Below are 14,395 nucleotides of genomic sequence, written 5' to 3'. Positions count from 1 at the left end.
ACATGTTATATTTTTTTAGCGGGACGCGGAACGGAGCCACGGATGCGCACAGCATCTTTTGCGGCCCCATTGAAATGAATGGGTCCGCATCCGAGACCTAAGAATGTCATGTTCTGTAGAGAATGTTCAAACTTCCACGTTTATTTTATGTGGGGGAAAAAAAGCAAGTGCTGCATCCCATTGAAATGAATAGGAGGCTATTTTAGAGCTCATTCTGAGACGGAAACACGCAAAAAAAAAAACCTCAGTGTGAATTGACCCTTTTTTGTCTGGCCCTAGCCACTTTATGCCTGTGTGAAAACAGCCGCAATTCTCAGCGTGAGCGCTAGATGGCGCCTGATGCGCCGAGAACAGGGAAGTGCAGTTCCACTAGTGGGATATTTCCCTTTCCCAGGCAGTCCCCACCCTGTGATTTTACAGGGAGGGGGAGAGGGAAGCAGGTTAAGAGTCATCTCCACAGAGAGGGAGACCTGACAATGTAGGAGCAGCGGGCGCCGCCACCTCATTCTTCTCCGAGACAATAGCTGCCGCGCATCCTACCTGCCCCCATTCTGTCCTCCCATGGAGGGGGGAGAAGAAGCATGTCCGCCCGGGCTGGTGGGTGGAGGTGCCCGACACACCGGCTGCCTGGCCCCCGTGCTGTGCTCCCTCTCCAGTCCACCATCGCTGCGCTAGGCTGTCAGTGTCTCGTGAATGGTGCACCATGACGCTTCAGCAGCACTGACAGGCGCCCCCTCCCCGTCTCCATGATGATGGCAGCGCCAAAGGATGCCTGTGACCTGAAGACTGCCAGGCTATGGAGGGACGCGGCTCTGCGCTCCAGGAAACTGCGGAGCAGCCTGCGCCAGCTCACCCTCAGCTGCGGCGAGCAGAACAAGCTCATCCTCCCCGAGGACCTCGGCGACGTGGAGGTGCTCAATCTGGGCAACAACTCCCTGGAGGACGTGCCCGATGGCCTGCGGAGCCTGTCTGCCGGCAACCTGCACGTCCTCATCCTGCGCAGGAACAAGCTCCTCAGCGTGCCCTCCGCCGTGTACGAGCTGGGCAGGCTGACCGAGCTGGACATGAGCCACAACCGGCTGAGCTGCCTGACAGAAGCGGTGGGCTTGCTGAGCCAGCTGAAGAAGCTCTGCCTGAGCCACAACAAGCTGCAGACCCTGCCCAGGCAGATCGGCTCCCTGGTCCACCTGGAGGAGCTGGACGTGAGCTTCAACCGGATCAGCCAGCTGCCCGACGCCCTGCAGGGTCTAGCCCGCCTCAGAGCCCTGGACCTGGACCACAACGAGCTGTGCAGCTTCCCTCAGCAGATCCTGCAGCTGCCTGCCCTGGAGGAGCTGGACTTCTCTGGGAACAAGATGCTCTGCAGTAGCGGCTCCCTTCCTGATGGCATACGGGCCATGAAGCCTCTGAAGATACTGTGGCTGAGCAGCACTGGCCTCTGCACCTTGCCGGACTCTTTTTGTGAGCTGACCAGTCTGGAAAGCCTGATGCTAGACAACAATAACCTCTCCTCCTTACCTGAGGGCTTTGGGGCTCTGCAGAAGCTGAGGATGATCAACCTGTCCTCCAACTCCTTCCAGGATTTCCCCAAGATCCTCCTGTGCCTCCAGGAACTGGAGGAGCTCTACTTGAGTCGGAATAAAATGACTGTGCTACCAGAGGGCATCTCCAGCTTGTTCAGGCTGGTCACTTTGTGGCTGGATAACAACAGGATAAGGTACCTGCCGGACTCCATTGTGGAGCTGGGCTTGCTGGAGGAGCTGGTGTTGCAAGGTAACCAAATAGCAATTCTCCCAGATAACTTTGGGAAGCTGTCAAAAGTCAATATCTGGAAGATCAAAGACAACCCTTTAATCCAGCCTCCTTATGAGGTGTGTATGAAAGGGATCCCTTACATTGCTGCTTATCAGAAGGAACTTGCCCATTCACAGCCTGCAGTAAAGCCTAGGTTAAAACTGGTCCTCACAGGCCTGAAGGAAGCAGGCAAAACTGTACTGAGACATTGTCTGACTGATGGTCAGCAGGCCAGCTGCATACTGGGAAATACAGGGATTGAGGTCACCAACTGGACAGCTGATGCGGAGCGGGGAATTACTTTCATAGTGTATGATTTAGCTGGGGACCAGAGCTATGACATAATCAACCCCTTCTTCCTCTCCCCCGGTGCTTTATATATCCTAGCAGTTAATCTAAAGTCCTATGTTTCTAAGCAGTTTTATATGTCTGTAGGCCATTTTCTACATTTTATCAGTGCCAAGGTACCACATGCAGTTGTATGCATCGTAGGGACTCATGCAGATTTATGTGAGGAGACGGACATTGAGGAGAAATGCCTTGATATACACCACCAGATAGCTCTGCAGGAGAAGAAGGATTCAGAGACCTTACAGAGTCTGGCACAGACTGTTGATGAAGCCCTCAGCCAAGACTATGACATGCGTGCCTCAAACCCTCATGCAGCTTTTTATGGTGTCAGTGATAAGAACCTGAGGAGGAAGAAAGCCCATTACCAATATTTAATGAATAACCGTCTTCAGATCCTCTCCCCGGTCCTCTGTGTTAGCTGCCACAATTATTCTAACATTAGGCGCTTGAGGGAAAAGCTCCTTTCTGTGGCGGAGCACAGAGAGATTTTCCCAAATTTGCATAGAGTTCTTCCCAAATCCTGGCAAATGCTGGAGGAATTGCACTTTAAGCCTCAGGAGCTGTGGCTGACCTGGTGGGACTCGGCACGCCTAGGCCTACAGGCTGGCCTAACTGAGGACAGGCTACAGAGTGCCCTGTCTTATTTACACGAGAGCGGCAAGCTGCTCTACTTTGAAGACAATGCGACTCTTAAAGAGTACGTTTTTCATAATCTGACTAAACTGATTGACATTTTGAATGTCTTTTTCCAGAGGGATGCCTCTGTCCTACTGCAGAAACTTATGAGTGACACTAATGTGGATGACCTGAGGGCTACCCAATTCCATCATTATGTGGAAGGGTTTCTACTTCATGGACTTTTGCCCACTCATGTCATTAAGTTACTACTCAAACCACATATCAAAACCCAACAAGACTTGCAACTCATACTAGAACTTCTGGAGAAGATGGGCCTCTGTTACTGTATGAATAAACCTAAGTCCAAGCCGTTGAATGGGGCCACAGCTTGGTATAAGTTCCCATGCTACGTAAAGAATGAGGTGCCTCATGCAGAGGCTTGGATCAATGGTACCAACTTATCAGGACAATCTCTGGCGGTGGAACAGCTTCAGATAGAATACAGCTTTCCGTTCCTGTTCCCACCTGGCTTGTTTGCCCGCTTTAGCGTCCAGATTAATAGTCATATAGTGCACCGTTCAGATGGTAAATTTCAGATCTTTGCCTACAGGGGAAAAGTGCCAGTTGTGGTGAGCTTTCGACCTTCAAAAGGAGCCTTACGGTCAGACATTTTGTCTATTGCCAGCCATGCCTCACTGCCTAATATCTGGACGGCATGGCAGGCCATAACACCCTTGGTGGAAGAGCTGAATGCACTATTACTGGAATGGCCAGGCCTATACTACACAGTACATGTTCTGTGCTCCAAGTGCCTTAAAAGGGGATCACCAAATCCACACACCTTCCCAGGTAAGATTTTATTTCTCCATGGTTGAGTTTTTGTGCATGTAACACCTTATACTTGGAATGTATTAGATATAAATGGAGCAGAAGGATAACTATACATATGAGAGAACTGGAAAGAGCTTTATTGTTAAGGGTGTGGTAATGTCTTATAAATAAAGCTGTGCAGTCCTGAATGCAGGCAGAAATGGAAGCAGTGGATGTTTCTTTCCGGTTGCTGTGGTTATGATCAGGGCCACCCAGTGCACACCATAGGCCGTACAGTGCTTATGTGTAGACCGGTATTCCTTCACATTCAGATTGCTGGTTGCAGTTTGGTAATATTGGCAAGTTTCATCTTTTATTAAGCTCATTTCTAAAAGGTTTATATGCCCTTTAGGTCGATCATCTGATCACTATCATCCTTCAGTGCCAGGTTAGTCTGGCATGGTGAAGGCACAAAGGATCTAATGGATGATATAGTAATCTGATGGGTATAGCCTGCTGTACAGTGAATCAGGCAGCTGAGATCTATGGTGCTGCATGAGAGCTGATGTAGCGGAGTACCACCAATACTGACATGGAGGGGTGCATTTTTGGCTCCTTAAAGGGGTTGTCATTTTTTTTATTCCTCAGGATAGGCCATCAATATCTGGTCATCAGGGGCCTAACAGCCTGCATCCCTGCTGTTTGTCAGCAGCACTGGAGCTGGACATCTCCATCCATTGTGTTACTGTGGCACTTCAGTTACCGTCTCCATCCGTTACACAATAGAACAGCTAATTGCTGTGGGTGTTGGTTGTTGGACATCCCCCAATCAGATATTGATGGGCCATCAATATGGAAATCCTGGACAACCCCTTTAATGACAGCTTTAGTCCATTCATGTCAGTGGCAAGCGCAAGGATAGCTAATGCAGCACTTCATTTCAATGTGAGTGGACTGTCACCCACAGGGAATGTACTTTTATGTTATGTCAATGTAATGGTTAATTACAATGGGAAATGTTGGAGTCTCCCTTTAATATATATGGGGTAAACCATTGCTGTTTCCTGATGCGGGTTAGTGTAAAGTACCATTGTGGGTCCATGTACCAGAGGTTTTACTCATTGTACATATGTTCAGTATGGAGTCGGGAACAGCTGCTTCATGTCCCATAATGGTATCGCTGGAACGTTTTCCTGTTTCAGGTCATTGACATCAAGATGTTTTCTAGCAAAATTATCTACATGAAAACGTGAAGTTACATTCTCATATGTCTGGTGAGCCCATGTAGTGCTACGGAAATGTGCAGGCAGGTCAATTTCCGCATAGAAATAATGCGCAAAGTGTACATGAGGTTTGTGTAGTCTTATACGCTTTGCTGGTACTGTACTACACTGTGGTTTTTCTGCATGGGATTCCACATGGAAAAATGACATATTCTGCAACTTGTGCAGGTGGCCTTGGGTTGAGGCAATCTTGGCCACAACCAGCAATCACTGCGTAGCACTGCAGCAGTGCTGGATTTTCTGCAAGTCAGGGATTGAGGCCATGGAAACATGCTGTCACAGCCTTTGCGGTGTGCGCCGTGACACTTTTGCCACGCTTGCAGTTGCCCTGGGCAACGTGTTTCTGTTATGGCATGTGGTGCACTTACCCTTTTAGTGGTTTCCTCCTTCTGTCTGGTGCTGGAAGGGTTAACTCCCTGACTGGGTGTGGTCACTTGGGTTTTATTACCTGTGGCTCCATGGCTGGAGTCAGTGGTACTCCAGCCGTCGTTGGTGCTGGAGCTCTGTCTGCCCAGTCCTTGAGGGCCACCTTGTAGGATATTGATGTCTTTCCTCCCTTACATGTGGTGTGGCGTTATGTCTAGCTTGCGGTTCCATGTTTGGTGTTGTGATCCAGCATGTATGCTAGCCCCGTGAGGGGGCTGGTTTCCTGGAAGGGTGAACTATAAGTCTGTATGCGGTGCTGCCTGGGGCTGCCGTGCACCTTGCTGTATTGGGCCCAGGCAGTATCTGGTGTGCTGGATACCTGTGTGTTGTGTTGTTGGTACGGAGTCCTGTGTGGTGTGAGAGCTACTGTACGTATGCACAGGTTCCAGTTGTGGTGGCAGCGGCAGGTAAGCGTGTTGTCTGGTGTTCTTACCTGCCGACTCTGTTGCTGTATTCAGTCTTCCACTTTTCCCTGCAGCTAGGCCATTTGAGACTCCTGTTCCTCCGTGTCTTGGAAGAATCCCTGCTCCTATGTGAGGGATTCTCAGGGCCAAAGGTATCCAGGGTATGAGCCGTCCTACCATCAAGGTCCGCTCATATGGTTAAGAGTTAGGGTGAGGATTAGGGATACTTTAGGAGGTGACCTGATCCTGGCCTAGCTGCTCCCCCTTTATACTTGACATTGTACAGTGGGGGTTTCCCCCACTCCCCACCGTGATACATGCAAGTCACATTGGAACCCCATTCAGTTAAGTGGCTGCAGTGCTACACGCTGTCGTGGCTAGCTAATTGCTATATATTTATATTTGATTGTTATGGCCTTTTTTTTAGCAACATTTTTTGTTAAATCTGTGTGAACCCTATGACGGATCTCAGTAGCAGAAAGCGCAGGTGTGAAAGTAGCCTAAGGCCCCTTTCACACGGGCGAGTTTTCCGCGCAGGTTGAACGCATTTCACCCGCACTGAATCAGGACCCATTTATTTCTATGGGGCTGTTCACATGAGCGGTGATTTTTTTCACGCATCACTTGTTCGTTGCGTGAAAATCGCATGAAAGCTCTATTTTGTGCGTTTTTCACACAAAGCAGGCCCCATAAAAGTGAATGGGGCTGCGTGAAAATCGCAAGCATCCACAAGCAAGTGCGGATGTGGTGCGTTTTTTTTTTTTTGTTTTTTTTTCCGCGCACGGTTGCTAGAAGACGATTGGGATGGAGACCCGATCATAAATTTTTTCCCTTATAACATGGTTATAAGGGAAAATAATAGCATTCTGAATACAGAATGCATAGTACAATAGTGCTGGAGGGGTAAAAAAAAAATAAATAATTTTTTTTACTCCCCTTAATCCACTTCATCGCGCAGCCGGCATCTCTTCTGTCTTCTTATTTGCTGTGTGCAGTAAAAGGACCTGTGGTGACGTCACTCCGGTCATCACATGGTCCGTCACATGATCTTTTACCATGGTGATGGATCATGTGATGACCGTAGTGACATCACCACAGGTCCTTTTCCTGCACACAGCAAATAAGAAGACAGAAGAGAAGCCGGGCTGCGTGAGCAAGTGGATTAAGGTGAGTTAAATAAAAAAAAATTAACCCCTCCAGCGCTATTGTACTATGCAGTCTGTATTCAGAATGCTATTATTTTCCCTTATAACCATATTATAAGGGAAAATAATACAATCTACAGAACATCGATCCCAGACCCGAACTTCTGTGAAGAAGTTCGGGTTTAGGTACCAAACATGCCAATTTTTCTCACGCGCGTGCAAAACGCATTACAATCTTTTGCATTTGCGCGGAAAAATCGCACCTTTTCCCGCAACACCTGTCTGAAAGAGGCCTAAGAGATCCATTTACTTGAAGCACCACCTGGAGGATAGTGAGTAAGGGTCCTATTAGACGGGCAGATATTTTTTCATTAATGAGCAAACTGTTTGCATTGAATTTCTGAATTCTCATCCATCATGCTAGGGAAAGGATGCGACATTGTGGATTTAAAATCTGCAGCATGTCAAATTTTGCAGATTTCACCCTTTGCAATGGAAAGGGTGAAATCTGACTTTTCTGTAGCAAAAACCACATGTAATACATGCAGTTTTGTTGAGGATTTTTACTGCGGAAACGCACCAGAAACAGCAGCAGATTTTTCAGCTGGATTTTCAGTCCTGTTTGAACCCGACCTTGCCCTCCTAATAACTTCTGATCAGGGAAGGGAATGTGGTGGGGACTAGCAATCTTTCAGTCGGGCAGAGATGTATAATCCGCAGAAAATGAATGGTTTATCACTCGTCGTTCGATCTCTGCACGTTATTACACGTCAGGATAATTTCTCAAATTCAAATAATTATGTGAAAATTGAAATGATAACTATTAGTCCAATAGGCCTGTAAGTGGTAATTGGATGAAAAAATTGTAGGTACCAAGGAGACCTGAGTAGACTAAGGCCTCATGCACACGACAGTATTGCTTTTTCAGTGTTTTGCGGTCCGTTTTTTACGGATCCGTTGTTCCGTTTTTTGTTTCCGTTGTGTTTCCGTTTCCTTTCCGTTTTTCCGTATGCCATATACAGTATACAGTAATTACATAGAAAAAATTGGGCTGGGCATAACATTTTCAATAGATGGTTCAGGAAAAAACGGAACGGAAACGGAAGACATACGGATGCATTTCCGTATGTGTTCCGTTTTTTTTGCGGACCCATTGACTTGAATGGAGCCAAGCACCGTGATTTGCGGACAAGTATAGGACATGTTCTATCTTTTCACGGCACAGAAATACTGAAATACTGAAACGGAATGCACACTGAGACACTTCAGTATTTTTTGCTGAACCATTGAAATGAATGGTTCAGTATATGTTCCGTATACTGAGCTCAAAAAAACGTCCAGTATACTGAACGCAAAATACTGTCGTGTGCATGAGCCCTAAGGCTAGGTCTACACGACGACATTTGTCGCGCGACAATTTTTATAATGGCAGTCTATGGTGTCGCACTGCAACATGCGACATGCTGCGACGCGACAGTCGCAGAAAATCAATTCAAGATGGATTTTTCTGTGACTGTCGCGTCGCAGTCGCAACATGTCGCATGTTGCAGTGCAACACCATAGACTGCCATTAAAAAAATTGCCGCGCAACATTAGTGCAACATATACTCAGAGGTTCATGAAGGACTGTCATGGAAGTAAATTGCCAGTTGTTCCCTGTGGTACGAACAGGATGGAAATCCCAATTTATACGTGAAAAAAAATACAAATATGACTGCTATAAAAAGATGTTAGCATAGGGTTCAGTGTTTCACTTTACTAGGTAATCGGAGGGATGAACCTTTATTTTCCAGCTTATCTATGCAGATTTACAGAAACTAACATCTGAATTTCGTATTCCTTAAAAAAAAAAAAATTCTTGTGTATTCTGTGTATAGCGAGAAAGAAGCAGAGCTCCTTCAGGGTGTCCCCCTGATTGTCCTGGCAGCCGCATAGTAATGGCAGTGTGACTAGGCAGTGACAGAAGAACTGGTGGACATAGCTGTGCTGCAGCTCTCCCACCGATGACTTGCTGCTCAGCCCAAGACTAAACATTTCTCCCTCTGGCTGTAGGCCTTACAGATTCCTCGAATACCTCGGTGTTGGATTAAAGTCAGCTCCAGCATGCTGTCCACAGCGCCCTGTCATACTGTGTCTATACAGTACAGAGCACTGGCACCTACATGGGTGATTCCTTCTATTGACCTGCAGATGTCTGCATACTGGTTATGCTGTATATTACTTTTTCTTTATCAGCCTCTATGACCATGTGAGGTGGAGGGAAGAATGACGGCCGAGCTTGGCATTCGTGACCTTGGCTGGTTATAGGACTAATGCAGGGACACAAGTTCCATCATGCAGCTGTCTGTTGGAGCTGTGACTGTCAGCGTTGCTGGTTACGGGCATTGTCTTGTGGCCGCAGGGTACAAGTATGTGCTGCTGATGATGCCGGATGCTCTCAGATGAATGGACTTTTTGGTGTGACTAGTGGAGCACAAAGGAATTCCTGCTGTTCATTCCAGGAGGAAGCTTAAAGGGAACCTGCCACTAAATCCGTCACCTAATACAGCATGGTTTCTATATAGTAATAGTTACTTTGTGTCATTTACAACTTAGAAACTGATAGAATCAGGTCCAGTTTTTAAATCTGTCTCTAGGGCTTATGCACATATAAGGCCTAGTTCACATGTCAGTGTGATTGTGAGCCAAAACCAGGAGTGGAGCCTCCACAGACCATCCATTTCAATGGTTCCGCAAAAAAACGGAATATACTCCGTATGTAATCAGTTTCCGTATATCCGTTCTGCTAAAAGATAGAACTTGTCCTATTATTGTCCGCAAATAATGTTCCGTGACTCTTTTCAAGTCAATGGGTCCGCAAAAAATACGGAACACATCCGTATGTCATCATTATTTATTTATTTTTTTGCGGATCCATGCCCACTTTGCCCATGTGTATACTGTTAAAATACATTTGTGATTAAAAATTGTGTTTCCATTTGCGATCCACAAACAACGGATCGCATCCGGAAACCATACAGAGATTTTTTTGCGGAACTACAGAACGGAAACATAAAACTGAACAACGCATCCGTTAAAAACGGACCACAAAATACTGAAAAAACCATACGGTCGTGTGCAAGAGGCCTAAGGGAGAGATCTGCACCTGTTCTGTGTTTAGAGCCGCACCTGGTTTTGGCTCAGTCACTGACTGTGTGAACTAGGGCTAACAGCGTGTGCTGTGGACCCCAATACACAACTGTTTTGTATGTCTTGTATCACACTGTATTCTCTTATAGCACTTCTACAATAGATGGAGTATAGTATTACATACAGTGTCTAATGAAAGATACAGCTTTTTTTTTTTGCCTTTTAAATATGACCGCATGCATGCCTCCCTGTCATGCTTACTACCTTATCATAGATCTATATAACACGTATACCAAATACCGTCCTGTGTGTAAGCTTTTAAGACCTGCATAGTGATAGTAAATGTCATTCTGTGTCTAATGAAAAGCTACACTGATTTCCAGTATATTTAATGTATGAGTTTACCATTTCAAGACCTCTGCTTGCTGTCCTTCATTGTCTACTGGATAAAAATCTGTGCCAGTCATGTGAAGGTCCCACAGGTGTGGACATTACAGTACAGGGAATCAGGCCTGTGTATTATAATGAGCTCCATCACATGACCAGACAGATTAGTATCCTGATGCGCATGCGCACTTCGCTCAACGAAGCCGCTGCCTAGAGTCCCCACGGGTGCATTAGGCTGATCCTAGTGCGCACTCGCGGGATCTGGCAGAGGGACGGGAGGATTGCGGAGGCGGCGCTGAGGTGAGGAAGACGGCACTGCAGACAGGGAGCTGGGCACCAGACGGCGATGGGTGCGGCCGGGCACCCTGTATTAACGGACGTCCCCTTAGGTAGGCCATTGACAGGTTATAAAAACCTGTTTTTTGGGCTAATAGAGCCACAAGCAGGTTAATAAAGCCAGCTTAGAATTCATGTTATTAGTACGAACATTGACATATCCTGGGGTAAAATCTCATGGCAGAATCCCTTTAAGGAATTACTGTATAGGCCATTGTACGTTTTCATGACGTGTGAGTAATGGTGTTTCTTCTCCAGTGGGCAGATCAATGAGTGACAGACATAAATAACCAGTCACCGTAATGGTCATTTTACAGGCAAAACAGACATTGCGGCCTAACTGTTTTTATGTGCAGGTTGAAAGCCTGGGTGTGACACATGAGCAGTTCTTCTAGCTGCGAGGCTAGTAATGACGGGTAATGTAGCAGCATAAGTGCGTGCTTTGTACAACAGGTTAGGTAGCATTTCCTTCCCCACAGAGAGAGCGCACACTGAGGTCATGGCTTGAAGGGGTTAACCACTTTATAAGCTGCTAAACAGTTTGTAGTGACACAGTAACATAATGTTCCTCATAATTTACCTCAGCCTCTGAGTAGAAGGCGTGGCGGCCTATCTGTGGGCTGTGTAAACAGTGTAGAACCATAGGAAGCAAGATGGCGTCTGTCACGTGATTTACCCTAATGGTGGCTTTCTCGGCTGTCCACAGGGAGGGGGTGTGGGCCCTATGAAGAAATATATTACATTACTTCTTTCTGTAGCAACTTGAGGCCTGTGTGAAGCTAAGGGTACTTTCACATTAGCGTTTTTCTTTTCCGGCGCTGAGTTCCGTCCTAGGGGCTCAAATCCGGAAAAGAACTGATCAGTTTTATCCTAATGCATTCTGAATGGAGAGTCAGTCCTTCAGGATGCATCAGGATGTCTTCTGTTCAGTCTTTTTGACTGATCAGGCTTTTCAGAAAAACGTAGCATGCAGTATTTTTACCTCCGGCCAAAAAGCCTGAACACTTTGACTGAACGCCTGATCAGGCTTTTTTCCCATTGACTTGCATTAACGCCGGATCCGGCCCCGTGTGTTCAGTCAAAACGGATCCGGCTTTTGCATGTTAAACCCGAAAAATGTGAAAAAAAAGTTAAAGTCCATAAATGGCGGATCCGTTTTTTCCAATGCATTTTTCCATTGTGATCGAAAGCCTGATCAGGATTTAAATGTAATCCGTTTTCACACGTTTTTCCGGATCCGGTGGGCAGTTCCAGTGTCGGAATTGAACGCCGGATTAAAACAACGCTAGTGTGAAAGTAGCCTAACCCCGCTATGGATTTGTCTGCAGAAAACTCTGGCAATCAGCAGGGTAAGCAATGGCCGTCTGTACTCTGCTGAGAGAAATGGCAGCCCCAGAGGATGTAGATGCAGATCAGTCTCTCTAGTCCAAGATGGTGGTGACAAAAGGTATTCAACTAATATATTCAGGAGCCAGGTCCTCCATGTGCTAGGGAGAAATTTGCTGCTGGAATCTAATATTTTGGGCTATTTTCTGTGGAGACTTTGGGAGTTCTCGTCTGGCTACGGAGTGGTTTCACATGACCGCTCATCCGTGTCTTTCCTGCATCCTTCAGGGGAGCCACGGTCGATCCGGGAGATGCGGCCAAAACACTGCCCATGTTTCTGGACCAGAAACATTATTTAAAAAAACATTCCTTGGTTTTCTATGGTATGCAGTACATAGAGAAAACTTAGCATATAGGGGTAGATTTAGGCCTCTTGCACAAGACTGTATGCCCTCTGAGATATACGGTCCGTGAGTGTGCCACATGTCCCGGAGTGGCATAGATCGGGAGCACACAGCATCATAGATTACAATGATGCTGTGCCCATCAGGCCACCCGCGGGGCTATTATCCCGCACTCGTACGATCATATGAGTGCGGGACAATGATGCTGCTCGACATGCACAGCATCATTGTAATCTTTTATGCTGTGTGTAACGCCGCTCCGGGACATATGGCCCGCTCACAGACTGTATATCTCGGAGGGCATATGGTCGTGTGCAAGAGGCCTTAAGCATCGGTCTTGATATTCCCTGCACTCCCGGAGGATGTCACATTTATGATGAGGTGCATACCTTGTTATAAATGAGGCACATCACCCCGCAGTCCGTGCGCCTAAACAGAAATCTCTGACAGCCCTGAGCTGCTGTAGATTTCTAGCTTCATTTGCACCAGAAAATTGGCATAAATTAAGATAAATTTGTCAGGGCGTCTGGCCATGCCCGTTTTTGACCCTGCCACACCTTCTTTCTGAATAGTGGAGAGGGCGGCGTAAAACTGTCCTTTACAGCTTTATTTTTTAATCCAAAAATGTAATCAGTGACTGTATGTCTGACACGGCTGATGTATGTGAACCACCTCATAAGATCTAAAATTAGTTGTCCACCACTAAAAATGTTAGTACAAGGCACCCTCTGCCCTGAATTTGGTCTTCACCAGGCACCCAACCTCTAGTTATGGTCCCGGCCTCTGCCTAGGTTCCCTAGATTTTAGTACCTTGAATGGCTGAACAGTCAGTTTTCACTCAAGCTTTTTTCGCTGTAGCTAGGCCTCATTCACATGGCCTTTTTTTAATGGACAGCCGCCTTCCAAAAATAGGACATGCCCTATTTCGACCAGATGGACCCCGTTGAAATCAATGGACCTGTTTTTAATGGCAATATAGACAGGCTACAAGGGCGTTTCAGGGGTTAAAAAAAAAAAATTACCCACCTGAGTGTGCGGGGACACCAGCTCTTCAAACCCTTGCTCCTAACTGGGATGCAGCGTGAAGACATGACATGACCAGGCTGTAAGCTCCGGTCCTGCAGCATCCAGTGAGGAACGAGCGTCCCAGGGCGTTCAAGTGGGTGAGGTGAGTATTATTATTATTATTTGTCTGCACTATCATGGGTTGGGGGTTAAAGGCATGTTATAATATGTGGGGCACAAAGGGACCCATTATCTATACCGGGAGCACTATGGGGGCAAAAAACTAACCAAAAAACTCTCATTCATCCATTTTTACCAGCTGTTAAAATCTGATGCAAAACTGCTGTTAAAAACGGATAAACGCCATAAAATGGATGCATACATACATGCAAAATGGCCATGAAAAACTGACAGTGTATCCATTTTTAATGGCTGTGTGTTGCTACTTCTCCAGCGGGTTCTGTTTCTTCACTTTCATGTCCCCTCATACCCTTCTGAAGTGGTAACGCTATTTTAGATATGCCTGGAAATATAACTCACCAGTTAGCACCTCTTGCGCCAATGCTAAACTGGTGACCTTTCGCTCATTACAGATCTGTACAGAATTGTGATTTATGGGTACACAAAACCGTAACTCGCTCCCCAAATGTCCTGTGTAACCAGTGGTGATGTGAAATCACTGGCGCCGTTCTGTGTCCAGCCCTCCATTACAGCTTCCATCTTTGAATTCTGTTGGGGGAGTTGTTCTCAAGAATTGTGAAAGTAGCCCCTTCCTTTCCCCTGGTAAAGAGGAAAATCTGACAATCCAGTGCAGATGTCAGTAGTAGGTGGGAAGGAGAGAGCTTTTATAGACTTCTCATTAACATACCCTTCTATTTTCTGTCATGTAACATTAGACAGTCCCGCTGCGTAAACCGAGCACGTGCGTTAGGGATGCTGTGTCACTGCAGCATGCTTGGATTGTGTAAAACTTGGCA

At 46.5% G+C, this 14,395-nt stretch overlaps 1 protein-coding gene across 1 annotated transcript in view; it reads left to right on the top strand.

Moving 5' to 3' along the window:
• The first annotated feature begins 347 nt into the window (after window positions 1–347).
• The window catches only part of MFHAS1 (multifunctional ROCO family signaling regulator 1), a 61,786-nt gene continuing 47,738 nt past the window's right edge, over window positions 348–14,395 (top strand). The window contains exon 1 of the mRNA XM_044305248.1: window positions 348–3,612. Within this exon, the coding sequence (XP_044161183.1) occupies window positions 747–3,612 (2,866 nt within the window). The 5' untranslated portion in view covers window positions 348–746. The remainder of the gene's footprint in view (window positions 3,613–14,395) is intronic.

The sequence above is a fragment of the Bufo gargarizans genome, chromosome 1 (assembly GCF_014858855.1).
Source record: "Bufo gargarizans isolate SCDJY-AF-19 chromosome 1, ASM1485885v1, whole genome shotgun sequence".
Classification (NCBI taxonomy): Eukaryota; Metazoa; Chordata; class Amphibia; order Anura; family Bufonidae; genus Bufo; species Bufo gargarizans.
The sequence above is the reverse complement of the archived record's forward strand: the minus strand, read 5'-3'. Positions and strand labels throughout refer to the sequence as shown.